Source organism: Chlamydomonas reinhardtii, chromosome 5, assembly GCF_000002595.2.
Source record: "Chlamydomonas reinhardtii strain CC-503 cw92 mt+ chromosome 5, whole genome shotgun sequence".
In the NCBI taxonomy this organism is placed as follows: domain Eukaryota; kingdom Viridiplantae; phylum Chlorophyta; class Chlorophyceae; order Chlamydomonadales; family Chlamydomonadaceae; genus Chlamydomonas; species Chlamydomonas reinhardtii.
The window spans coordinates 1,665,629-1,690,258 of record NC_057008.1 but is presented as its reverse complement, the minus strand read 5'-3'; the positions used below and the strand labels follow the sequence as shown (position 1 = coordinate 1,690,258).

General features: G+C 64.2%; 5 protein-coding genes across 5 annotated transcripts in view; 3 read left to right on the top strand and 2 right to left on the bottom strand.

Moving 5' to 3' along the window:
• Positions 1-21: 21 nt before the first annotated feature.
• CHLRE_05g242856v5 (uncharacterized protein) lies at positions 22-12,957 on the top strand. Its single transcript, XM_043062434.1, has 30 exons — positions 22-707; positions 987-1,051; positions 1,366-1,495; positions 1,795-1,869; positions 2,095-2,289; positions 2,716-2,766; positions 3,048-3,095; positions 3,471-4,131; positions 4,721-4,899; positions 5,160-5,302; positions 5,437-5,512; positions 5,796-5,909; positions 6,052-6,136; positions 6,484-6,734; positions 6,941-6,985; positions 7,280-7,358; positions 7,613-7,675; positions 7,853-7,974; positions 8,144-8,209; positions 8,463-8,525; positions 8,775-8,891; positions 9,069-9,209; positions 9,373-9,438; positions 9,683-9,812; positions 9,961-10,133; positions 10,246-10,278; positions 10,491-10,693; positions 10,816-10,970; positions 11,113-11,384; positions 11,560-12,957. The coding sequence occupies exons 1-30, from the start codon at positions 558-560 to the stop codon at positions 11,866-11,868; spliced, it is 4,260 nt and encodes a 1,419-aa protein (XP_042924710.1). The 5' UTR covers positions 22-557; the 3' UTR covers positions 11,869-12,957.
• A 733-nt stretch (positions 12,958-13,690) lies between these two features.
• CHLRE_05g242850v5 (uncharacterized protein) lies at positions 13,691-15,224 on the bottom strand. Its single transcript, XM_043062433.1, has 2 exons — positions 14,977-15,224; positions 13,691-14,860 (listed from the first exon to the last, which is right to left on the bottom strand). The coding sequence occupies exons 1-2, from the start codon at positions 15,107-15,109 to the stop codon at positions 14,775-14,777; spliced, it is 219 nt and encodes a 72-aa protein (XP_042924709.1). The 5' UTR covers positions 15,110-15,224; the 3' UTR covers positions 13,691-14,774.
• Positions 15,225-15,369: 145 nt separating this feature from the next.
• Positions 15,370-18,021, bottom strand: CHLRE_05g242900v5 (uncharacterized protein). Its single transcript, XM_043062439.1, has 4 exons — positions 17,517-18,021; positions 17,144-17,237; positions 16,732-16,875; positions 15,370-16,448 (listed from the first exon to the last, which is right to left on the bottom strand). The coding sequence occupies exons 1-4, from the start codon at positions 17,780-17,782 to the stop codon at positions 16,002-16,004; spliced, it is 951 nt and encodes a 316-aa protein (XP_042924708.1). The 5' UTR covers positions 17,783-18,021; the 3' UTR covers positions 15,370-16,001.
• Positions 18,022-18,125: 104 nt separating this feature from the next.
• On the top strand, positions 18,126-22,317 carry CHLRE_05g242950v5 (uncharacterized protein). The gene is made up of 6 exons (XM_043062440.1): positions 18,126-18,839; positions 19,797-19,947; positions 20,524-20,601; positions 20,931-20,997; positions 21,286-21,383; positions 21,562-22,317. Exons 1-6 carry the CDS (start codon positions 18,244-18,246, stop codon positions 21,703-21,705), a joined length of 1,134 nt encoding a protein of 377 aa, XP_042924707.1. The 5' UTR covers positions 18,126-18,243; the 3' UTR covers positions 21,706-22,317.
• A 264-nt stretch (positions 22,318-22,581) lies between these two features.
• The window catches only part of CHLRE_05g243000v5 (uncharacterized protein), a 7,830-nt gene continuing 5,781 nt past the window's right edge, over positions 22,582-24,630 (top strand). Inside the window, exons 1-7 of the mRNA XM_043062441.1 lie at positions 22,582-22,939; positions 23,040-23,132; positions 23,336-23,395; positions 23,468-23,601; positions 23,748-23,849; positions 24,093-24,282; positions 24,578-24,619. Of these exons, the coding sequence (XP_042924706.1) occupies positions 22,786-22,939; positions 23,040-23,132; positions 23,336-23,395; positions 23,468-23,601; positions 23,748-23,849; positions 24,093-24,282; positions 24,578-24,619 (775 nt within the window). The 5' untranslated portion in view covers positions 22,582-22,785. The remainder of the gene's footprint in view (positions 22,940-23,039; positions 23,133-23,335; positions 23,396-23,467; positions 23,602-23,747; positions 23,850-24,092; positions 24,283-24,577; positions 24,620-24,630) is intronic.

Sequence of the window (24,630 nt, the reverse complement as noted above, 5' to 3'; positions counted from 1 at the left end):
GTCACTCGTCAGCTTGCTGGGGTACATACTGTGCCAACCGCGCGCGTGCCATCGGCGGAGCGTAACAGCTCTTTGGAAACGAGCTTGACAAGCTGAGGCGCACAAGTAATTATATGCGCAACAATTGAGCGTACCAAATTACTGATGTATTTAATGCTACGCTAACAACAGAGACGTTGCGTGACGCGGACACGGGACAGTCTTGCTGCCACTTTCAGTCTTCTTCTGCGTTCGCAATGAGCTTCATGCAATAATGGAATGATAGCTGTTTTGCATGCTGGAGCTTCCAGCCAGAGCTTGGGCTCTTTCTAGGGTTCCGCCTCGCCTTCCGGCGACGCAGCTGAATTCATAAGCAATACGCAAGGCTAATAACTGTCATTCCAGCGAGCCCCAGCTCGCCGCTAGTGGTGTCTCGGGCTCGGGCCAGTGCCACCCTGCCCTCACGCTGCGGCCCGCCTGAGCACCCGGCACGGCCACCCTACCTTCCACCTCCCACCTCCTCCTCATACCATCATACCGTCAGACTGGAACACAGCCCAGCCTGAGCGCAGCCCGCCATGCAAGCCACGGCTCTGGCGGTGGCGCCGGACTGGGTGGTGGGCAACGTGCTGCAGCAGCTGCAGCGGCTGAGCGCAACCCAGACGCTGCCCTTCAGCCAGCCCTTCGCCGACTATGCGGCCGGACTGCAGCGGGCGCGGGAGCTGGAGGTGGGAGAATGGGGCTTGGGTGTGTGTGTGGTTGATTTGTGGGTGTAGATGTGTGTTTAGTGATGATGTGCATGTGAGAAAGCTTAATGACGGTTGGTGGCTATGCGGGGGTTTCAGGTAGGTGTGACGCATCACGGCCTTTGGGGCTGCGGCCTGAGGTGCCGACGAGGCAGCATCACTCAAACCCGCCTCCGGCATCCACCCTCCCATCCGCCTTCCTCCCCGCCTCCCTCCCGCCTCCTCCTCCGCTCCTCCTCTCCTACCCCCCACGGCTCCCAGGTTCGGCTGCTGCAGCTGGACAAGGAGGCGGCCGAACTGAGGGACGAAAACGCCGCCCTGCACAGGTGGGGGCGTGTAGGTGTGGGCGTACGTGTGTGTCTGTGTGCGTATGTGTGTGTGTGTGTGTGTGTGTGTGACTGTGTGACTGTGTGTGTATAAATCGCACACGCGGGACTGTGTGTTTGTATTGCGTGCGTTTAGCCGGGCGGGGATCGAGGGTATGTGTGTGTGGGGGGGGGGGTTACATTCATGACTAGTTAAGGAAATGTGTGTGGGGGAAGGGGAGGTGTTACGGTGGGCGGGAGAGGGGTGAGCAAGATTGTCCCCCCCCCCCAAACACACACACGCGGCCTCGCCCCCCCCCTGTCCGCGCGCGCAGGCGGCTGTCCGCCGCAGACGAGGCCGCCGCCGCCTCTCTGGCCGCCGCGCTGGAGGGCGCGCGGGCGGGTCTGGTGCGGGCTGAGGGGCAGCTGGCGGGTCTGTACCGAGACAAGGCGGCCCTGCTGGAGGTGAGGGGGGCTCGATGACCGGTGGGGTGGGGAATGGAGTGAGGAATGGAGTGAGTGAATAGCGGAGAGGCAGAGTGAGCAAGTCTCGAGTTTGGAGCGCCGACAGGGAGAATTGGTGGGGGTTGCGGAAGGAGGGGAAGCGAGAAATTCGGACTTGTCAGGAACCTGGGGGCCTGCCAAAGGCGGTGGGAGGATGGGAGTCGACGGCGAGGGCGTGCGTGGAGTGGATCATGGGGGGTGCCAAGTGCCAAGTGTACCCCCACCACGACCACACGCACGCACTCCTTCAACCCCGTCAGGAGGTTGTGGGCTCCAACGCGGAACTGGCCACCACCCGCAGCGCCCTGTCCTCCGCATCCACCGAGCTGGCACAGGTGGGGGGAAGGGCTCTGTGTGGAGGGGGGGCTGCGGGGGCTCTGTGTGCGTGCGGGGGGGGGGGGCGAGAATGTGATTGTGTGTGATTGTGTGTGTGTGTGTGTGTGTGTGTGTGTGTGTGTTTGTGGGTGTGTATATGTGTGTGTCGATCTGTGTAAAACTCCACCCCACTTCGTTCACTCAAACTCCTCTCTCTCTCTCACACACACACGCGCGCGACACAGGCCCGCGCCGAGATCGCCGCCCTTCGCGAGCAGGCCGCCTCCCTGGCTGCCTCCCTGGAGGCGGAGCGGGCGGCGCGGGTGGCGGCGGCGGCGGAGGCGGAGGCGGCGCTGGCCACTCGCGACGCGGCGCTGACGGATTCGGAGCGGCTGCGGGCGGAGAACGGGGTGCTGGTGCGGAGGCTGGTGGAGATAAAGGTGGGGGTCGTGTATACCAGCCCAAACTAAACCAAACGGAGCTAAACTAGAGGAGCACAGTGGGGGGAGGCAGGCGGGAGGGAGCGAGGAAGAGGGGGAAGAGGGGGAAGTGGGGGAGGGAGAGGAGGGGAGTTGGGTAGCTGTCCATGTACGGCGGATTGAACGTTGGGTTCGTGTTGGGCTGTACTGGACTTGGGGTGTGTGGTCGCGTGCCGCTGCTGCCCACCCGCATGAACTGCGACATGAACTCGGTTGGGAATCATCCTGTCACGTGTGTGAATTTCCATTCTGTTACATGTGTGCATCTTCATTCTGTCTTTTGTGTTTCGCTACGGTACCAACTCTCCTACCGCCCTCCTGTCCGGTACCGCCCTCCTGTCCCGCCCCCCGCCCGGTCCTCCACCTCACGTGCACACACGCCTGCAGGAGAGCGAGGCGGGGCGCATGAATGAACTCAACCGCATGCATGAAGAGCTGGTGAGGGAGGGGTGTGAGGGAGTGTTGAGGTGCTGATGTGAGTGGGTGCGGTGTGAGGAGGAAGGGGAGGAGGGCGGGGGGTAGGAGTGGGGGTGGAGAATGGGGAGGGGGCGATGGAGGCTACGTGGTTGCTGCGGTGTATGCGGTGTGGGTTGCCGCTGCTGCTGCTGCTGTTGCTGTGGGGGCTCTGTGTTAGCACCCTGTCCCTCGTGTTCCCCTTCACACAAACACAAAAACACACAAGTGTTGTTAAGTGTTTTCTTGCTGACACACGTGTGCAGCTGGAGAATGCGGTGCGGATGAAGCGGGAGGCGGAGATGGACCGACAGGTGTGTGTGCAGGCGGCTGGTGGTGGGGGGGGGGCATTGGCGATTGGGGGCGGGGTAGGGGTGGGGGGCAGCCGTCCATGGAGGGAGAACGGAGTGATGGCGGTGTGTGTAAATATCAAGGGGGAAGGTGGAGGGGGGGGGTTGTACTTACCAGGGAGGGAGACGGGGGAGCGATGGGGGCTGTGTGTATGCCCACGAACCCCGTGTGTCGGCGCATCCTGCTGCTCGTGTTTGCACATTGGCACATTGGCACATTGGCACATTGGCAGCCGCCCACACAACCACAGTGCCACACACACCACCAGCAGTCTGGCACCCACCAGCCCCCCCCCCCAATTACCATAGCGACCACAACCTACACGACCGTAACCACAGGCGACGGACCTCATTCGGCAGAAGGCGGTGGCGGCGGCACTGGCGGGCGCGGCGGCGGCAAGTGCCATGGCGGCGTCAACTGCGGGTGGCGGCGGCGGCGGCGGCGGCCCTGGCGGCGGCGCACACCCACACGGCGGCGCCGCCGGCAGCACTGCATCAGTCATGATCAGTCCCAGCGCGCCGCCGCCGCCACTGGCGCAACCACTGGCGTCGGCGGCGTCGCTTGCACCGGCAGGCCCTGGCGGCGGCGCCGGCGGCGGCGGCGGCGGCGGTGGTGGCGGCGGCGGTGACGACGCCAGTGGGGAGTGGGTTACGCCAGTGGTGCCGCCGCCAGCGGCAGCAACAGGCCCTTCAACCACCGCGACGCCGTCAACCGCAACCGCAACCGCAACCGCCGCCGCAACCGCCGCCGCCAGCTCGGTCTTGGGCGTCATCCCCACCAGCCTGCGGGAGGTGATGGGCCTGGGCGGGCGGCCCGGCAGCGGCGGGGCGGGCGGGGCGGGTGGCGGCGGGCTAGGGTTCGTGCCGCACGCGCACACGCCGTACGACAACGACCCCTCGCTCACCCCTCCCGAGCACCGCTTCCCCTCCCGGCTGCCGGTGCGGGTGGTGCCCAACGGCCACAAGGGCGGCTGTGCCAGCCTGGCACCGCAGGTACCCGGTGAGTGCACGCGAGTGCGCGGGGGAGTGTGGATATTGTGTGGGTGTAGATTGTGTGGGTGTAGATTGTGTGGTGTGGAATGTGTGTGTGTGTGAGGGTGTATGCGCACCGTCTTTGTGTGGGTGGGGATTGTGTGCATGTCGGACTGTGGATGGGCAAGATGGGGTTGGGCTAGGACCGGGTACCGTACGTGCAGGGTGTGGCGGAGGGCGGCGTTCGGTGGTGGCGTTTGGTCGTGGCGTTTGGTGGTGGCGCTTGGTTGTGGTGGTGGTGGTTGTTGTGGTGCGGCAGCAGTGCGCAGATGCCGCGGCATCGCAACCTCCACAGCCCGCCGCCGGGACGCACACGCACAAGCTAAACCCCGCACTGCCACCAGGCGGTGCCCCCTCCAGAGTCCAGATACTCCCTTCTGCCTGTGCTCCGCTCTTTTTCGCTTGGTTTGATGATTTAGTTTGGGCCAGTAACTATGTGGTAACGACTTCGTCTGCAGTCTTCAGTGCATCTTGTACCGCTTTTCCGAACATCCTTGCAACCCCCCTCCCCCCTCTCCGCCCCCCTCTTTCATGCTCCCCCCCTTGCCCCTCCCCAGGCCACTTTGTGGCCTCCTGCGGCGCCGACCGCGCAGTGGCGCTGTGGGACATTTCGCTGCTGGTGGGCCCGGGTTCAATTCCCGGCGGGGGCGCCGGCGCCTCCACCTGCCCGGCGGTGCTGCTGCATGGCATGACGGGCGGCGTGAACGACTGCGCCTTCACATGCGACGCGGCGCAGGTGACTGACTGCGTGCGAGTGGTGGTGGAGGGTGGGGGCGCGAGGGCGGGTGGGGGCGCGAGGGCGGTTGAGGGCGCGAGGGCGGGCTTCCAACCGGGTGTTGGCACACCTCTCTCCTATCCCACCCCACTACGTCTCGCATGTATGTACGCCCCCCCCCCTCCTCCTCCTCCTCCACCTCCTCCTCCTCCTCCCTTACACCACCCCCCTCCTCCTCCTCCTCCTCCTCCTCCTCCTCCTCCTCTCCCCCTGCCCCCCAGGTCCTGGCCGCGGGCGCGGACCGCTCCCTGCACCTGTGGGACGCCACGGCCGGCCGCCCCCGCCACACGCTGACGGGGCACGGCGGCCCCGTGACAGCTGTGGCGCCCAGCCCCATGGACTGCCGCCTGGCGGTCAGCATCAGGTTAGGGGGGGAAGGAGGGGGGGATGGGGGAGGGGAGGCTGGGGGGGCGTATGGAGGCTGGGGGGGCGTGTGTGTGTGGGGGGGGGGGGGTATCTAAAAGCCAGCCTGAGCTATAGCAAGCTAAACTGAGCTAGCGAAAGCAGCGGCGCGGAAGCGGCGCGGCGGCCCTACTGGGCGGCGGGGCTGGACGGAAGCGGCGAGATCCTGGGGGTGAGTGTGTCCTTTCCGCTTGCGTTGTTATGGCAACACTGCTGTTGGGCTGTCGTCCCGCTCCATGTTCCTCCTTACTTCCTCTGCCCTCACCTGTTGCTGGTGCCCCATCGCGTCCACCTGCATACACACACACACACGCCCACCTTTCCGCACATACACACACAACTACACAACTACACACACACACACACACACACACACACACACACACACACACACACAGACACACACACGCGCGCTTGCCCCACCTGCCCGCCCACCACGCCACGCCCGCCTGCAGTCGGGCGACACGGGTGTGGACCTGGACAACTGCTACCTGTCCGACCCCCGATACGACTCGGGCGCAGTGGCGGGGCAGCTGGCGGCTGTGACCACACAGTTTCTCTTCTCACAGGTGGGTGTGCACTGTGCAGCGCCAAGGGTATAACGGACAAACGACATACCCATCCAACTAGAATGAATGGGCACGTACAGTTGGCATGAGTCATCTTTGGCTCCCAAGCTTTTGCTGATCCATGGAGCACATGCAACTGTAGGGCGGCGGCTACTACGCACGCCCCGGCGACCGCGTGTGGCGGCCCTCCGACCACCGCAAGCTGGTGCAGTACTACCTGCCCGCGGGTGCGTGGGGCGCGTAGCTGGGGTGCGCACATGTAACAGTGAGCGGGCTGGTGGGCTAGGGGCCGGGAGGCAGCAGGGTGCTGCTGGGGGCGGACGGGGGGGAGGCAGCAGGGTGCACGGTGCCGTCGGTGCGAGATGGAGGTGGGACGGCCGGAATCCACTGGAGCAGGGGCTGCAACCCAACGCTGCAACCCCGCATGTCCTATTATCCTTGCGCTTATTACGAACGAGGCATGTAAAGGGCTACGCTGTCATAAAGATGAGTGGGGCCGCGCCGAGGCAGGGGAAACGACGTTGTGTCCTGCGCTTGCCCCATGCACACACGTGCCTGCACACGTGCAATGCAGACTGCGTCTACGGCGACAACCCGGCGCAGGGCACCGCCGGGCACGGCACCCACACCGCGGGCTCCATGGTTGGCGCCCTGCTGGCGCTGCAGCTGGCGCCCGGCTACAACGGCTCCGTGCTGGGCGGCGCGGCGGGCGACGCGGCGGCCTACGGACCCACGGGGCTGGACGCGGGCAGCGGCGCCGCGCCGCGGGCCAAGCTGAGTTTTGTGGACATCAGCCTCACGGCCGCCGCCGCAGGCGGCCTGCAGGTGTGTGGTTCGGGCCTGGAGCATGTTGGGTAGCCCAACAGGCGTGGAGGGGAGGACGCTGAGCAACCACGTGTGTGCATGGGCGGGGCCTGATGCACACACAAGTTTGACATGCATGGCCTGTATGCGTGACTGGCTAATGGTTGTTGTGCTGATGCGAGGCGTTCGCTCCGTCTCCCCACCTGTCAACTGCCGCCGCCCCTCAGGGTGCGCTGGGGCCGCCGGAGCCGGTGGATGACGTGTACCTGCGGGTGGGTGGGTGGGTCAGGCGCGCGGCAGTGCGGGGTGCGTGGTGACGTGGGGCCTGGCGCAGCGGGCGGAAGTTGGTGTTGTGCGACACGTGCGGTGCCTGCGGGCGGGAGCTGGTTGGCGAGGTGGTGCAGTACGGTGCAGGCGGGTTCGGGCGGTGACCATTGTGTTTCCTAGCAGCCCTGGGTGGCAGTTGGAGGGCAGGGCCGCACCGCACTGCCTTCGCGGTTCGGACTTTGTCGGTTTGTCTGCAAGCGCACCGCGTCCGACTACCGCATATTTCCTTCCATCTGCAGCTCCACTATGACGCCGGGGCCCGCATCACCTCGGACAGCTGGGGCGCAGTCGCGAACATCTATGACGACTTCGCGCAGGGTGAGAGGGCCAGGAGTGATGGGGCACGTGGGCCGCTGGTGCAGTAACGGTACAGGGGAGGGCGAATTGCGGTGTGCTGCGGCAGGAGCAGGGAAAGAGGGGAGGAGGGGGAGCTGGTCTGGTGTTGCGCACCGGGCTGTGCGGTACCTGTTCGCCCTGACGTTTTTAACCACACGTCCTCCAAGAACTGCTTGCTCCCTGCCCGACGGCGTGTTCGTTCTTGCCCTGCCTGCCTGCTGCATATGCGCCCACAGCCTACGACGCCTTCCTGTGGCGCAATCCCGACTCCATCGCCTTCATCGCCGCCGGCAACAACGGTAGGGGCTTAGAGCGACACTGCCCAGACACACGCACAGCACCCACCTGCGCCAGCACGCTTCACGCTGGCCTCCACCCCGTTGGTCCCCTGGGCTGGTTTGGCGTTTTCTCGGCCTCGGATGCTGTAAGAATGGTTTGACTACCCTCCCTCCTTCCACGCACACCTGCGCGCACAGGCTCTGACGCGCTGACCCCGGGCGGCAGCATTGGTGCGCCCGCCACCGCCAAGAACCCCGTGGCCGTGGGTGCGACCTGGCGGGTGCCAGCGGAGCTGGGGTTGGGGGCGCGGCTGCTGCAGGTGAGTCAGCAGGCAGCGGAGGGACATGATGGCGTCACGTATCAGTCGGGGGGATGGCCCTGCGCTCCCAGGCACCCGTGCGCCGTGCACCGCGTACGTGACGTGTGACACGCAGGTGTGACATGCAGGTGTGACACAAAGACAAACTGCACTGGCCGGCTGCACACAGGTCCGCGGGTACAACCCCGCCGCCGACCTGGACGCCTCCACATCCACGGAGCTGTTCAGGCTGGCGGTGAGGGTGTGGAGACGTGGCGGCTGCTACTGGGGGGGGGCGGGTGGGTGGGTGGGTGGCAGCCATGCGGCTTGGACATTTTGGCGGCACGGGAGAAAAGAGGCACGCAGAGATTTTGCACTGGACGTCTTCATGCTTAGGGCAGCAGTTTAGGAAGCATATTGTGCCTGGTTTCAGGTCGTCCCAACACACCTCAGGATGCACGCGCGTGGCAACCTCCTTCCCCCCGAACCCCGCCCCCCTGTGCCCGCAGCTGTACCCGGAGGAGAACCCCGACTTGCCGCAGCTGCTCCGGGTCATACCGGCGGACTCGGAGGTGCGGACTGGGGCATACGTGTGTGTGCGGTGGGAAGGGGCAGACTTGGCAACAGGCCGTGTGGAATACTACTGGTCTTTAGGTACCACTACCGGTCGGTCAGTCACGGTGTACGGCCGCGCTGTTTGGCAGTGGTGTCGCTGTGATCTCGCTCTTGGCGCTCAGACCTCCCCTCGCTGTTAGCCGCGCCCCCCTCCCCCCGCCTGCTTTCACCTCCCGCCTCCCTCTACCTGCCCTCGCCACCCCCAGGTTCCCCTTGTGGTGGCCGACCCGCCCGACGCCTGCACGCCGCTGACCAACCCGGCGGCCGAGGTCAGGGGGGCGGTGGTGCTGGCGGTGCGCGGCGAGTGCTGGTTCTACCAGAAGGTGGGCCAGGGCTGGGTGGGGACTGAAGTTCAGGTCAGGTCAGGGCAGGGCTGGCGCGGAGGGAGTGAAACACAGCAGGGCGTGCTGCACACCAGACGTATCTGTTGGCGACGTCCTCGGGAACCCGGTGCTGAGTGTACATGGACAGCGACTGAGACACCCACTTGATTGTCGCAGGTCTTAAATGTGCGGGCGGCGGGCGGCGGCGCGATCATTTTTGTGAACAATGTGCCGGAAATGATGGACAGCCCGCCCTACCCGATCTACCCCAACTCGAACTCCTATGCCGCGAACATGGCGACCAGCGTCATCAGTCAGGTGGGTGCGCCAGCGGGCACACGGCAACTCAGACTTGCACAGGTCTTTGTTGCACCAGGAATCAGTGCGAACTACGCACATCCCCGGACACGTGGCCACTGACAGCTGACCCTGGACGCCGGGGTGCGCGTGCATCACGCGCCCAACGCACTGCGCCACACAGGGACTGGGTCAGTGGCTCCTTGGCAACGCCAGCGCCGGCGTCTTGATGACCCTGGCAAACATCGTGGTAAGTTGTTGTGTAGTGGACCCGGGGGTCAATCGTGGTGCGTGTAAGCCGGGGAGTTCAGGAGGGGAACAAAGCAGACACGGGCACTCGATCCACGAAGCGGGTCAGTGCTACACGCGAGTGCAGCTCAGGAAACGGGACGCGACTCATGGGCGTTGGCAAGGTGCAGGAGGCGGGACGTGGCAGCAACGTGCAGGCATTTCGCAATGCACTCTCCCTGCTGCTGCCTGCTGTCTGGCTGCAGGAGGCCGCGGGGCCCGACACCGTGGCTTACTTCTCCAGCTACGGGCCCATGGCGGACGGCCGCATCAAGCCCGATGTGGTGGCGCCCGGGCTGTACATCACCAGTGCAGGCGCCAGGGGCGGCATCACGGGTAGGTAGGGACTCCGGCAGCATGCAGAAGAATGGGGGCGAGCGAGCAGGCTGTGTGGTACAGCGATTGTGGTTATGGTAATGGAGGGCAACCCGTGGAGAGACGTGAACTACATGCCATGCCTTTGGCTTCGAACACGCCATTGCAGGCGGCGCTTGCTCACCCGCCCAGGCCAACCTGAGCGGCACGTCCATGGCCACCCCGCACGCCGCCGGCCACACGGCGCTGGTGCGTCAGTACCTGCGCACCGGCTTCTACCCCACCGGCTCCCCGGCGGACGCCGCCGCCGCGCCCTTCACCCCCAGCGGCATGCTGCTCAAGGTGCGGTGCGCTTGCCTGTCACCAGCACGCACCTGCATTCTTGCTGCCTGTTTCTCAGGCGCGTTGCTGGCAACCGTGTGAGCGTTTGCTATCTGTGCTGCCGCCACCGCAGGCTGCCATAATTGCTGGCGCCAAGAGCCTCATGGTGCGTGGACGGCGTTGCCCGCACTGCAGGGCGCATGGACATGCGATGGCAATACTAGCGTAGCTCGGATCAAATAGCGCATGCACTTCAAGACGTATGACCAGACCCAGCCAAATCAGAGCCTACAGGCACTTCCCAGGCAACACACAGCTGCGCAGGGCTGCTGCTAACATGTCCACCACCACTTCGCACTTATTGCTCCTACCCGACAGGGTGGCCTGGCTATGGCCCTTGGCATTCCCATGGGCCCCCCGCCCGACGCCTACCAGGGCTGGGGCCGCCTCAGCCTGCCGGACACGTTGCCGCTGCCCGGCCTCACGCCCGCCGGCTTCTCGCTCCAGGTGGCGGACCGCGGCCAGTTCACCGCCAGCGGCCAGCAGGCGGCGCTCACAGGGATCACGGCCACGGGCAAGGGGTGAGACATATTGACACATTCATGTGGTTAGAAGATATACGATATAATGCGCTTGTTGCCGTGTGTTGTCGGGAAGTGAGCCAGTGAATTTTACACCCGTATTCCCACCACCCAATCAACAGGCCCATCTCCATTGTGCTGACCTGGTACGACTACCCGGCTGACGTCAACTCGGCGGCCCAGCTGGTCAACGACCTGGATTTGACCGTGGGCCTGGGCGGGGGCCGCGACGGCAGCCCGCCACAAAGCCTGATGGGCAACAACCCCGAGGGAGCGCGTGAGTGCACACGTGCGGCTGATACGGTTGATTGCTCCTTGTGGAACACTTCGTTACCGCGGCCTTTCGCCCAGCAGTGCCTGACGCTGTCCCCGCCGCCCTCTTACCTACCCCTGTCCATCCCCGCTGCCACCTGCCGCAGTGCTGCCCGCCCCCGATCGCCTGAACACGGTTGAACGTGTGTACATCACCTCCCCGTCGCCTGGCGCCGCCCTCACCATCACCGTGACGGCGCACTCTCTGCCCTCGCGCCTGCTGTCGGGTCCGGACGCGCTGTTGCCCCAGCGCTGGGCGGTGGCGGTGGTGGGGCACTTCAGCGGAACACTGGCGTCCGAGCTCAACCCCGCCTACGTGCGCCAGGGGCAGCTCGGCACCCGCGACACCAGCGGCGGCGGCGGCGGCGGCATGCAGCAGGTGCGTACATGTTTGCGCCCCAGTGTGCGAGTGCTGAGGCTGCAGGTACGTAGGGTTGTATGGTAGCACATGGTGGCATAGCTCACGCAAGGTGGATGTGGCTAGACGGCAGGGCGTGTGCAGCAATGCGCCCTGCTGACAAGTACGCCGCGTGCCGCCTACATCCACCCTGCAGGCTAGCTCCCCTCCTCCCTCGCCGGCACCACCGTCCCCCAGGCCTCCGGCACCCCCTCAGCCGTCGCCAACGCCTCCTCTTTTGCCACCGCCGCCCTCTCCGCCTCCGCCCTCTCCGCCTCCACCATCGCCACCTGCACCGCCCTCCCCCTCCCCTACCTCCCCACGACCGGCCTCCCAACCTCCCTCGCCGGCTCCGCCGCGCCGCTCGCCACCGCGTCCGCCGCCCAAGAGGACGCGCTCGCCGCCGCCGTCCCGCACGCGGCCACCAGCACCCCGCAAGAAGCGCGGCTCCATCCAAGTCCTCTGATGCCACGGCCCCGCCCCTTCCCACAAACCTGCATGCCAGGTGAAGCAGGGGGGCCACGCATCCAAAACATACAGCGTGTGGCGACAGCGGTGCACCACAAGTGCGCATGAGGTGTTGCCTAAGTCCAGTTGCTGCTGCAGCTCACAGGCTGCATACTGCTGTGAATCAGCAGGCGCAATGAATCGGTATCACAGGCGATGGCGTCTGAATAATGGCTTCGTCGGCATCACAGCAGCAGATGCAGCTGGTGCCAGAAGTCCGACACGTGCAGCTCGTAGGCTGCATGCTGCTTTCAAGAACTTCGGTGCGCGTCCTTGCGTGTGTAGATCTAGATGGCGATGCCGGCTCGCCGTAGCTAGATGCATTAGGGCGTGGACTGGCGTGACCTAATGTACATATGAGAGAACTGACAGCGATGTTACATGGGTGCAGCAGCAGCTGACATGGTGTGCTTGTAGCATGTGTTGGTGTGTATCATGTATTACGACAAGTGGGTTGTGTGCAGGTGTGCAGGGTCACTGCTGCATTCCTTCTCGCATGTCTTTGAAACATTGTCGTGCACCAAGCCATGTTGGTAGCCCCTGGTGATTGTGTAGGGGAGCATGCCTGCTGCGTGTGTGCAGTGCCCACACGGGACACAATCTTACTTGGCGTGCCCTGCCAGGCCCTGCCTTGTCCTTTGGCACGTGGCTTGGTATTCCGCACCGACATGTCCGCATTTGCATGACGTATGGCAACGACTTCGGAGAAAGGAATTGCAAGAACACGTAATGGCCTAAGAACACTGCTGTTGGTGTGATACGAGAGTGTGCATACCGTATGGTAGATTGTGGACGGGACCCAATTGACGGGACGAATCGGACTGTGTCATGGAGTGAATCGCGGCCCTGGCGGGCTGAGCACAACTGGATGCTGGAGCGTGATTGGAGCAGCAGTTAAGCGGGTCAGGTGAATGAATGCGTGTTCGACGGTGAGCGCCAGTTTACAATGAAGGCTTGACCTGACCCTACATTGCAGATTTGTACTCACTTGACAGTCGTCATTTGATTATGGTAGCTAGCTTGGTAGCCTCATAGCCTGAATAGGCAAGCAGTATTGCCATGAGGAGCGTCATTGGTGGCCTGCAAGCCCACTCCGCCCGTGACTCCGCCATCCGCTCTGGTCTACGTACGCATTCGTTTCCACAACACTGGTCATTGGTGGCGGGACCGCAGGAGGGATGCCGGGTATGTCGCTACCGCCCGGCAGCTGGGCACGCGCGCGATTGGGTCCGGACGTACCGCCGTACTGTACTAATTTGGGCTCGGCTGGGTGCAGGGAGGGCGTGTGGTTCCGGGGCGCGTGGGGCCAGGGGCGGCAGTAGCTAAGGTATGGCCCGGATCAGGGGAGGCCCGGATGGACCAAGCAAGGATTGAGCACTAGCGATGGCACCCGGACCGCCGGACGCACTAGATAGCGGTAACACCCGTGTGGTCACGGACCGCTTGTCCACTTCATCAGTGGCCTGCATGAGTGGCCTGGCTTACTGCGTTCCACACTTCCAAACATGTCACGCACACGCTTAGCTTGCGCCAATCAAGTACCCTCGGCTATACACATGGATGTATGGATCATCCGGTTTCGCCACACAGCCCCTGCCGCGCACTTCACTCTTTGAGAGGGGACACCACATATACCTTGTCTCTGCTGTTTCAGTGCAATCAACGGCTATGTTTAGGCCATCCTAGCTGCCGCACGCAATCACCCAGCCGCAAGTCTGGTTCGCACAGCCTCACCGCCACTTACGCCTCCCACCTCTTGGCCTGCTACGAAATGCATATTGTGTTGTGTGTGGTTACAAGGTGGTGAGCACAACGTGCATTCCTGTCCTTGTAGAAACCGAGGCCCGGGCCGGGGGGCCCTTATAACGCCTGCAACACTTTTTCATGCAGCTAGTTTGGTCCCCAAATAGGGGTGCTTCTGCTCCTGTGCTCCCAAATGGAATCTAGTAACGCGGCTATCCTGGCTGGGTCCGTATTCTGCCTGCATCCCGCCTGTAAAACCGATCTCGCTACCCGAACGCAACTGGTCTTACACCGTACACCGCATGAGCACATGGTCCCATGGTCTCATCTTCGACTTCATTTGCAACACATAACGGGCAAATCCTCTCCTCCCTAGGTAGTAGATAGGCACGGTTGGCATATAACATTCACAGGCCATTCCGGGAGCTGCCTTCAGCCGTAGCTCATAGCATGGCTACGTGTGCTCTTGCCGTTTGGAACCTGCAGCCTGTGCAGCCTGCCCCCTACCTGGCTATGGCTCTTCTATGCATCCTGCAGTCAATGCAGCTCAAAATGTGTAGGCAGCCAAAAACAAAGACACTACAGTACAAACTTAAGCGGCAGAGCAAACTGCTCAGATGTGCTCAAGAGTCATGCATGTCTCTGGCGCTGCTGGCACGCTAGCTACGATACCCACTCGTGCATCTCATTTGGCCATTACATTCTACCCAATTCCCGTATGCTTACTTTGTCAGCTCTGTCCTACAGTTCCACACCGGGGACGACTGTCGCACGCAAGGTAGCACGCTCCTGTCGTGGGCCCGTCTTCCTTAGCCTCTCCTCCTGCTCCCCCCGGCCGCCAAGGGCCGCCATTCACCCGTACCTCCCGTACCGGTACGGCCTCCTCTGACCCTGGAGGACCCCCGCAGCACGGTCAGAACTTCCTCACCCTCACCGGCCGGTTGCGGGCGCCACGCGGGCGCCACAAAAAAATAACACCGGCAGGACTAAACCAGCAGGACTAAACCAGCTTGCAGGAATACGCCAGCAATGTCCTTGCCGGGCAGCGCCGGGTCCAAGTATGCGCCCACCACAGCGCTATTTCCCACAAAATTGTCCGCGAGTATAGGAGGGAAGGAGCAGCTATGACTGCTTGTCGTGAGCTGGGCCTGAGGAGCGCGGTGCGCAGAGCCAGGATAGCCCCAGGCGCAGCAGTTGAGCAAAGTCCTCTGCTCACGGGACACGAAGAATGCAGTTCGGATGTGTTCTAATTGCCAGAATTCACCCGATGAAAACGTCTTGAATGCCGAACGCCTACGGCTCCACCCTGCACGTCAATATTTACCCGTGGTCATTATGGTCCTCTCAGCCTTGAGCTTCTCTATTTCCGCCCGCATAAGGACTGTCTGTGCCGCATTCTCGTCGGTCATGCGCTTGTAAGCTTCGAATTCCTCGCACACCGTGTTATTAGATGCCATTGTAGTCACTTTTTTATAGACGATGCGGGATTGTCAAGGGCAGAGGAAGGACAGACGCAGGGTTTTCATGATTTCAGGTTTTGGAAATAGATACTGTTTTGATTGGCGAGGTCAGTAATTATTTATGAAAGGCAGTAGGAGTAGGAAAGACGCGGTTCAAGGTAGGGAGCTGGGCTTGAAGCTCATGCGTGGTCCATGCGTGCATGAGTCCGGAGGCGCAGTCACAGCGGCTAACCAGGGGCACCCCTGGCGGAAACCAGCTGGTTTAGAGCAAAACTCTGGCATTACTAGGTATTGCGTGAGGGGCATGAGATGCCCGCTCCTCCTTCCATCGAGGCCTGGGGCGTTGCAACCAGTTGCAACACCGGGCCAGACCGCCAGAGCCGGTGTTGCAGGGGTAGGGAGCCACAGTCTGCTGCATGGGCAGCCCTCTGCCTGACACAACACGCTCGCCACCCAGAAGGGCAAGTCAACCGCCCGTCTGCATAACTTGGGCCCCAAGCTCCCTTGAACACACACATGTAAGCACCACGGCAAACTGACCCCCAACTCAGCACCCGCACTAACATGACGCACGAACCAACCCCCCATACACGTTCCTGCGCAGTGCAGGCGAAGGTGGCAACACCAGAACCAGAGAAACACCATCGCCACACGGCTTCGACGAAACCACAGACACCATACCTCACGAAATAATTCTGGAACGCAGTTAACACGACCCGCCCGCAGTTCGCCAGTTCCCAACTGCGGGGACCAGAAGCCATACTGCGAAACATGCGCTCAGAGCCAGCACAACGCCGTATCCCTACAGGTACCAATTTCCATTTCCGTTGGCCACACGATCATAATATCAGCCCGCGAGTGACACAAGTCTCAGCCGCGGCAAGATCCCTTAGCCCTTAGCAGCGAAGCCTGCCAGAAATTGCTCAGCAGCAGCAGCAGCCGCGCCGCCATCGCCACCAGCAGCCGCCATACCCTTGCCCCTGGCCTTGTTGCCCTTGCTCGGGGTTGGTGCAGCGGTGGCATTATCTGTGACCGCTGCTGCTGCGCCGCCGCGAGAGCGTGTTGACCGCCGGGCGGTGCCCTGCGACGCCCCCGCCACCGCCGCCTCAGCTTCTCCTGCTGCTGCGGCCGCCACCGTCGCTGCCCCCTCGCCCCCGTCCGCTGTCGCGTCTGCGTCCGGCCCTTGCCGCTGCTCCTCCTCCTCCTGCCGCTCCTCCTCCTGCTCGTCCGCCTCTTCACCCTCCTGGTCCGCACCCCCAGCCCGGCCCCCACCGCCAGCCCACCCTCGCGCCTTCTTGGGCTTCCGCTCTGGCAGGCCCCTCCGCTCATTGGCAGCCTGCAGACCCAGGCGCAAATCAGAGCACACACCGCAAGTTAGGAGCTCAGGACGCCTGGGCCGCAGATGACACCCACCACACCATTGCCCCGACTCCCTCGCCCCACCGCCCCAGGCCAGGCCATTCCTGCCCCCCCAACCCCCACCGGCTCACACCCACGAGCCCTCATTCTCCTCCAGCCCCCTGTGGCCCTGTCCCATCTACAGCCCTCTCCGGTCAACCTCGTCTCCCCCCCTCCACGCCCCCCTCCACACCAATCTCTCTCCACCTTGCCCGCCTCACCTGCCCCGCCCTCTTCAGCGCCGCCCGCTGCTGCTGGCTGAGCTCCGGCATGGCGGCGTCTATGAAGCGGCTGGCGGCGGCCACGTCCAGCTCCAGGGCGCGCCGGGAGCCGCGCAGCTCCGCCTCGGACACGGCGCGGTTGACCTGTTGGGCAGGCAGCGGAGGAGGAGGAGAGGGGAAGGAGGGGAAGGAGGGGAAGGAGGGGAGGGAGGGGAAGGAGGGGAAGGAGGGGAAGGAGGGGAAGGAGGGGAAGGAGGGGAAGGAGGGGGCAATGCGGCTTTGGTAGGCAGCGGTGACGGCAGCGGCGGCGGCAGCGGTGCCGGGAGGCGAGTAGGGCGAGTTCTGAACACGTGCCCACGTCCCCAAGCCGCAAGACACCCAGTCACCCCTCCCCCGCCTCACGGCCACGCACCTTCTTGTCGTACTGCCGGATGCGGTCCAGCTCCTGCCGACCCACGGCCACGCCGCCGGCAGTGGCGGGCGTGAAGGGGTCGCGGCCGTGTGCCCTGCGCCCGGCATGGCGTGGCGTGGCTCATGGGTGAGGAAGGCGGGAAGGCCGGCACGCGGGCAGCCCGTGTGCATCGCCGTGGCTGGTGATGGGTTTCACTATGTGTCCCCTCCTGAGGTTCGCGGCGCAGCCGCTGGGCGGGGTAGGCACGGGTATGACAGCCGCAGCCCCGTGGCCGCAGACCATTGTGTAGTGCATGGATCCAGCCGCTGCATCGGCGATGTGCGCGCCTTCTCCACCTCCCATCCTCCCACCTATCCCCTTGAATTGCACCCACCTGACGTAGACGTGGTGCAGCGCATTCACCGACTTGGCCAGCGCCAGGCACAGCCGCGCCCGCTCCAGCGAGTCGGGCACCGCCCCCGCAAGCTCCGCGCCGCCGCCCGGCACAGCCCCCGCAGCGGCGCCCAGCGCGGCCTTCAGGTCGCCCAGCAGCTGGCGGAAGGTGGACAGCTGGGCCTGCACGTCCTCAGGCAGCTCCAGCGCAGCAGCAGCAGCCCCGCCGGCGCCACTGCCCGACGTCCCCGCGCCAGCGGCCGCCATACCGGCACCTCAGGGGCCTCCGCGTGCGCGACCCCGCGGCTGTTGAGTTGGGCGTGTATCGACGGTGTAAGCTCGAGCAACGTGTGACAGATGGCGCCGAGCAAGCAATACTGAAAGCGGTTTCGAGGATGGCAGCAGCGACGCCTCGACTCCTAGTCCTAGCCCGAGTGCTATAACAGGTAAAGGGCGGTGGCTAGGCAGAATTAAAACTTATGCGTTGCAAATCCCACGAAAGCGCAAACAGGTTCACGCTGTTTGAAGCGGACCATGAATTGGGCTCACGATTGGGGTCGGTCCGCCCTCGATCGCTTACCAAAAGTGAAATCGCAAAGGAGGCTATGGAATGTTTCTGAAGTCGCTCACCATCGCACTGTCTGCCTAATCGCGCGAGTACTAACAAAGACGCTTGTGCACCCTGACGTCGAAATCCTCCTTGATTGATAGACTATCAAAACTTCAGGATGTCTGGTGCCGAGACGCATCGGTTGGCTTTGTTAGCGAGCAGCAGGGCGTTGATTGCAAGAGTGCAGCTTGGCGATGCGCCTGCTGCGCTTAGCCAGGCGCTTTCGACGCTCAGCTCGGTGATCTACGCATCCACCAGCTACGGCAGATCAGAATGCTCGTGCTCGTCAAGCAGCGGTCGCGAAGTCCAGCCATCCGCGACTCCCGCTTCTCCCGCGACAGCCCAAACTAGCCGCGTGGCCCCGTTTCTTGCATTGCAACGACCTAGCGCAGCTTTCTCTCGGCTCGGGTTGAGCACATGGGCCCCGCACGCCTCCGTTAGCGGCTGGCACGGCGCGAGGCAGCTACACGCCGGGAGCGCTGCGCAGCAGGCGGCCGACGTGCCCGGTGGCAGCGCCTCGGGGAGCGGCGGCAAGGAGTCGGAGGGCGCGGCTAAGCCCCAAGAGCAGACTGTGACCAACCCGCTGGCAGCTGCGCTGGCGTCGGCGGCGTCAGGCCCAGTGGCGTCAGGGTCGGCGTCGGCAGCAGGCGGGCTGGCGCAGGCGGCGCAGGCGGCGGCGGGGCGCGGCCGGAGGCAGCCGCGCAACTGGATGTGGTGGGTGCGGGCACACACACACACACACACACACACACACACACACAGGGTGCAGGGAGGCGGAGGCTGTGGGAGTGTGGGTCCTGGGGAGGGGACAGGAGGTACCGGCATGGCAGATGCCCGGCTGGTGAGAGGGGACGGACGATGTGGTGACGGGACTCGGCGCTGCGGGCCGGCACGCGGTAGCGACGGCACTGTTGAATTCCATGCACTTTCGGCATAGTGGTCATTAGCCTGGAAGAGCCGCTGGTGTTACCGGGTTGTGGCTGCCACATGGCTGCAAGGCTGCACGGCTTCGAGAGCCACCGGAACCAGATCCAGATTCAGGTTCTCGTCTTGTCCATTGAGCGCGCCCTGTGACTGGGAGCCCAGCCCGCCCGTGCACGTGCGGGGCGCCGTGACCCGCGTCGCACCACCGGGCCACTGGGTCCGACCCGCCTTCGTGCGGTCGCATCCCTGCCCACATCAAGCCGCATGCCGCACTGCCCGCACACCGCACTGCCCGCACGCCGCACTGCCCGCATGCCGCACTGCCCGCACACCGCGCTGCCCGCATACCGCACTGCCCGCATGCCGCACTGCCCGCACACCGCACTGCCCGCACACCGCGCTGCCCGCATGCCGCGCTGCCCGCACACCGCACTGCCCGCACACCGCACTGCCCGCATGCCGCGCTGCCCGCACACCGCACTGCCCGCACACCGCACTGCCCGCATGCCGCACTGCCCGCACACCGCACTGCCCGCATGCCGCGCTGCCCGCACACCGCACTGCCCGCACACCGCACTGCCCGCATGCCGCACTGCCCGCATGCCGCACTGCCCGCACACCGCGCTGCCCGCATGCCGCGCTGCCCGCACACCGCACTGCCCGCACACCGCACTGCCCGCATGCCGCACTGCCCGCACACCGCGCTGCCACCCGCTGCTTCGCGCTGTCCCTCACGGCGCCGCACAGGTATGACGCGGACGACGAGCGCGAGGAGCGGCGCAAGGAGCGGCAGCGCCTCGCCTGGGCCATGGGGCCGGGCGGCGGCGAGGAGGTGGGCGCCGCGCACTTGATGGACGTGCCGCAGAGCATGAAGAAGATGCAGCGCATTGTCAAGCTGGTAAGACACAGGGAAGAAAAAAGGGAGAGATGGCGGCAGGGACAGAGAGGTCAGGGACTGGGTAGTGAGGGCCAGGGGCGGTGGACTGGAGTAGTGGAGTGCCCTGTTGGCGCCGAGCTGGGTGGCGGGGATCAGGTGCGGCGGGTGCGGCGGGTGCGTGGCAACACTGTGTTGCTGTCTCACTGCAAACGGAGGGAAGTGGTGGAGGTTTCCTAGGCAGCAGGCAGGCGGTTGGTCAGCTGGCGTCCACTCGCGCCGCAACGCGCCACGCCCTTGCAGCCACCCCCAGCGCCCCTCGCTACCTGTACCCTGCGCCCCCCCCCCCAAACGCACGACGCATTTGCGGGCGCACTCATTCCCATAATAACACACACACAAACACACACACACACACACACAAACACACACACACACAAACACACAAACACGTCACCGCACCGCACCGCATCGCATACACGGTCTTGGTGTGCCTCATCCCTTGTGCTCTCAGGACACCCCTCCCCTCTCCCACTCCCCAACCCACCACCCGCCCGCCCGCTCCTCCTCCCCGCCCGCCTGCTCCTCCTCCCCCGTCAGGTCCGCGGCCTGCCCTACCCGGACGCTGTGGCCCAGTGCAGCCTGGTGCCACACAAGGCCGCGCGCTACATGCTGCAGGTGGGTGGGCAGCAGCGGCAGTGGCTGTAGCGGCAGTAGCGATAGCGGCAGTGGCTGTAACGGAATTGGCAGTGGCGGCAGCGGCAGTGGCGGCAGCGGCCGTGGCTGTAGTGGCACCAGCGTTGTCTTGGTGGTGATGGTGGTGGTGGTGGTGGTGGTGGTGGTGGTGGTGTTAAAGGGGAGCAGCTGCAGACATACGATTGGGGCAGCAGCCGCCACAGTCACATACATATGTACGCCCACACACACAAACACACACACACACATGCGCGTATGGCTCCCCTAACACCACACAAACATGCACCTGCGCCCATCCTGACGTTGCACAGGCTCTGGAGGCGGCGCACGCGGACGCCACAGAGGTCAAGGGGCTGGACGCCGAGCGCCTGGTCGTGGGTGAGTGGGCCGACTGGTCAGGGCGTCCGGCTGACACTGGACAGGGACAGGGTGGTGCCTGCGGGGCTGATGTGGCGCCGCCTGGTCCGGCCGGCGCCACTGGGAGTGAAAGGCAATGGATGCGTGTGGCTGCAGCAGCCGTGTTGGCTGCATCGGCTGCAGCCGCAGTGGTGCAACCCCCTCTTGGCTTCCTCGCGCCCGTGCCTCTGTCGGCGCCTGGCTGCCTGCGGCACGTGCTGCTGATGCCGCTCCGCGACCCTGCTGCCTGCTGCCTGTTGCCTGCTGCAGGCACTGTGTTTGTGACGCGCGGCGCCTACGAGCCCGGCATCAGCTACCACTCGAAGGGCCGCCCCGGCTCCAAGACGTTCCACCGCAGCCACATCCGGGTAGGAGCGGCGGCACGTCCCCATGCACATGCATGTGCATGTGCACACATGTGCATGAATGCACATGCACATGCGCAGGTCCACTTCCAGCATTCGCTGCGATACTTACAAGGATACCGCCCAGCCATCCACTACATTCTCTCACACCCCAATCCCACACACGCTCACACACACGCAGGTGGTGCTGAACCAGGCGGCGGAGCGGCCGGCGCCGTTTGCGCGCATAGTGGCGCCGCTCATGAGCCGCCGCGGCCTGCTGGGGGGCAGCGGAGGAGCAGGTGGGGCGCCGCGGCCGCGGTTCGCGTACCGGACCGAGGTATGAGTGACAGAGTGGCGGCCGGTGTTGCGGGTGCTGAACGTGGAGGCGAGTGGTGGCTGGCGCAACTGTTGTCAGGGAGGTAGGTGACACACCCCCGGGGTAGCTGGCGGTTGCTATGGAGGGCACTGAGGGCCCAGGCCGCACAGGGGCATGGGGCACGTGCCATGCGGCTTAGGTGTGTGCGTGTGTTGTGGAGCCAGGGCTGTGTTGTGGGAGCAGCCCCTACACTGATACGCCGTGTTTCGGGTGTGCTGTGCTGTGAGCCTGTGTCTGGCGCTGTGCCTGGCTGGCGGTGTCTGTAAAGCTTTACAAACTGACCCCAGCTTTGTCCGGGAGGTGAGGCTATTTCGGCCGTCCTTCGGCCTCAGGCGCTAATTGTTATGTGGGCTCAGCCCACGTCTGCACCTGTCGTGTTCGTGGGGCAGGGAATTCACTTCGTGGGAGCTGGACTTTTCAGGGGTAATACTTGCAGGTGTCTTGTTTGCCGCCCTGTTCCCTAGAGTGGAAAGTCTACTATGGCCTGGCGTTCCGTTATGTCTGGCTCTACGGCAAAACCACGTGCACGTGTCCCCACGTGTCATGAATCGTACAGTTTGACCTGGGCTAAGCGGATATGCGGCACTCTCGGGCAAAGCGTTATCAGCTGTGGCGCTGTGCAGCCACAGTCCTGGCATCCTGCTGCCGTCAGAGCATAACCACTGAGTCTGATTTGTCTTTGTTAGGGTGGCCGGCGGGCTGCCGCTGCCGCGCACGGGGAAAGCGCGAGCGGCTCGGCCCATCTGGCACCAGTGTGGCGGCACACCCCGCCCATGCAAGCGAACAACGGTTCCTCGGTGTTGCGCTAAGCTCGCTCGCTTTCAAGCTATCTTATACACACATCTGATATATTAGGTGTTTAAGGACCAGTAGGAAAACCCGGGCACTCACACTCAGCGGCATTCCCACGGTCGGCGACCAAACGCGAGCGCGGCCGCGCTGGGCAAATGGCCGCTGCTTTGGACGTAAATTGACAATATGCACGGGCATGCCGCTCGGCATGCCTTGAGAGCCCCGAGTAGCGTTCTGTAGAGACAATTCTGAGCCATGGACTCCCAAGGCGTGAAACTCGAGGAGCACCCAGGACACACCGGTGGACACTGGCAGGGCTTCCCAGCAGGCCTGCGCCTGCTGGTTGTGGACGATGACCCGCTTTGCCTGAAGGTCGTGGAGCAGATGCTTCGGAAATGCAGCTACGAAGGTTGGTGTCACCGCGCTGCGCCGCGTCTTGTCCTTATGAGCGCGCTGGGATGTTGGGTGTGCGAGTTCTATTAAGCTTGCTGCGACCTCTTGCCAAACAGTTACCGTCTGCTCCAACGCCACAACGGCCTTGAACATTCTGCGAGACAAGAATACAGAATATGACCTGGTCCTCTCAGACGTCTACATGCCAGGTGGGCAAACGCGTTGTCGCCCGGGTCGGCGAGCCCGGGGAATCGCGCGCCGGGGTTCCTACGCTGCCGCAACGCTTGGCACAGTCTCGGGCGCCGCTTTGTAAGCCATATATGAGCGCGAAGCGCTGGCGGGGCAAGCGGTGCGAGCGCTGTCCGGGCAGGACTGAAGTCGCCTTTCCTTGCTGCACCGCACCCGCAAACAGATATGGACGGGTTCCGCTTGTTGGAGCTGGTGGGCTTGGAAATGGACCTTCCTGTCATCAGTAAGTAGCAGCTTGCAGCTCGCGCGCTGCGCTGCGGTGTCCGCTGACGGGCTGTCCTTCGCTCGCTCGCAGTGATGTCCTCGAACGGCGATACCAGCAACGTGCTGCGCGGAGTGACGCACGGCGCGTGCGACTATCTCATTAAGCCCGTGCGGCTGGAGGAGCTGCGAAACCTCTGGCAGCACGTCGTCCGCAGGCGTCGCCAGGTAGGTCGTTGTCCGTCGGGCGGAGGGTGCACCCTCCCACACCCCAGCGAACGCTGCACCCCGCCGCGCCTTGCAAACCATTGCCGTCTTCAAGCACGCATTTCAAATTGCTAACCTGTACACCTGCATGACGTTTGAAACTACAGCACGCCCAGGAGATTGACAGTGACGAGCAGAGCCAGGAGCGGGACGAGGACCAGACGCGCAACAAGCGCAAGGCGGATGCGGCGGGCGTGACGGGAGACCAGGTGCGTGTGACGGCGTGTGCTTGCAGCGGTGGGGTGTGTGTGGAGCAGCGGGAGCGGCGTGTGGGCCCGTTGGGGGGGGGAGCTTGTGTACGGCGTGTAAACCGGGCCCAACCCAGCAAACTGAATCAAGGGCATGTGCAGCGTGAACGCGGGCGTGGGCGTGTGGGCAAGGCGCCGCTGCTTGTCCTTGGCAGCCTCTCGCGCCCTGTCGTACCCCTGCGTCCTTTTTGCACCACCCCGCAGTGTCGACTCAACGGCAGCGGCAGCGGCGGCGCAGCCGGGCCGGGCAGCGGCGGCGGGGCGGGCGGCATGACTGATGAGATGCTGATGATGAGCGGCGGCGAGAACGGCTCCAATAAGAAGGCGCGGGTGGTGTGGAGCGTGGAAATGCACCAGCAGTTCGTGAACGCGGTCAACCAGCTAGGCATCGACAGTGAGTGCCCTGTGGGAGCCGGTGGGGCCGGCGGGGACCTGCGGCGGGGCCTGTGGGATGGGGCCATGGGATGGGGCCATGTGTGTGGGGGTGAGAGCGGTGGCGGGTAAGGAGAAGGAGACTTCGTCGCCAGGCTCCTGCCGACACTCGCCACACCAGGCTGCGGCACCGCATGACCGGCGGGGCCCCGGCCCCCGGGGCCCCGGGCCTTGTCGCCTCTCTGTTGGTCCGCTGCTGTGTCTGCCTCGCACCTGGACACCTGGACACCTGCACGCCTCCCGCCCGCCTTTGACAGAGGCTGTTCCCAAGAAGATCCTGGAGATCATGGGTGTGGACGGCCTGACGCGC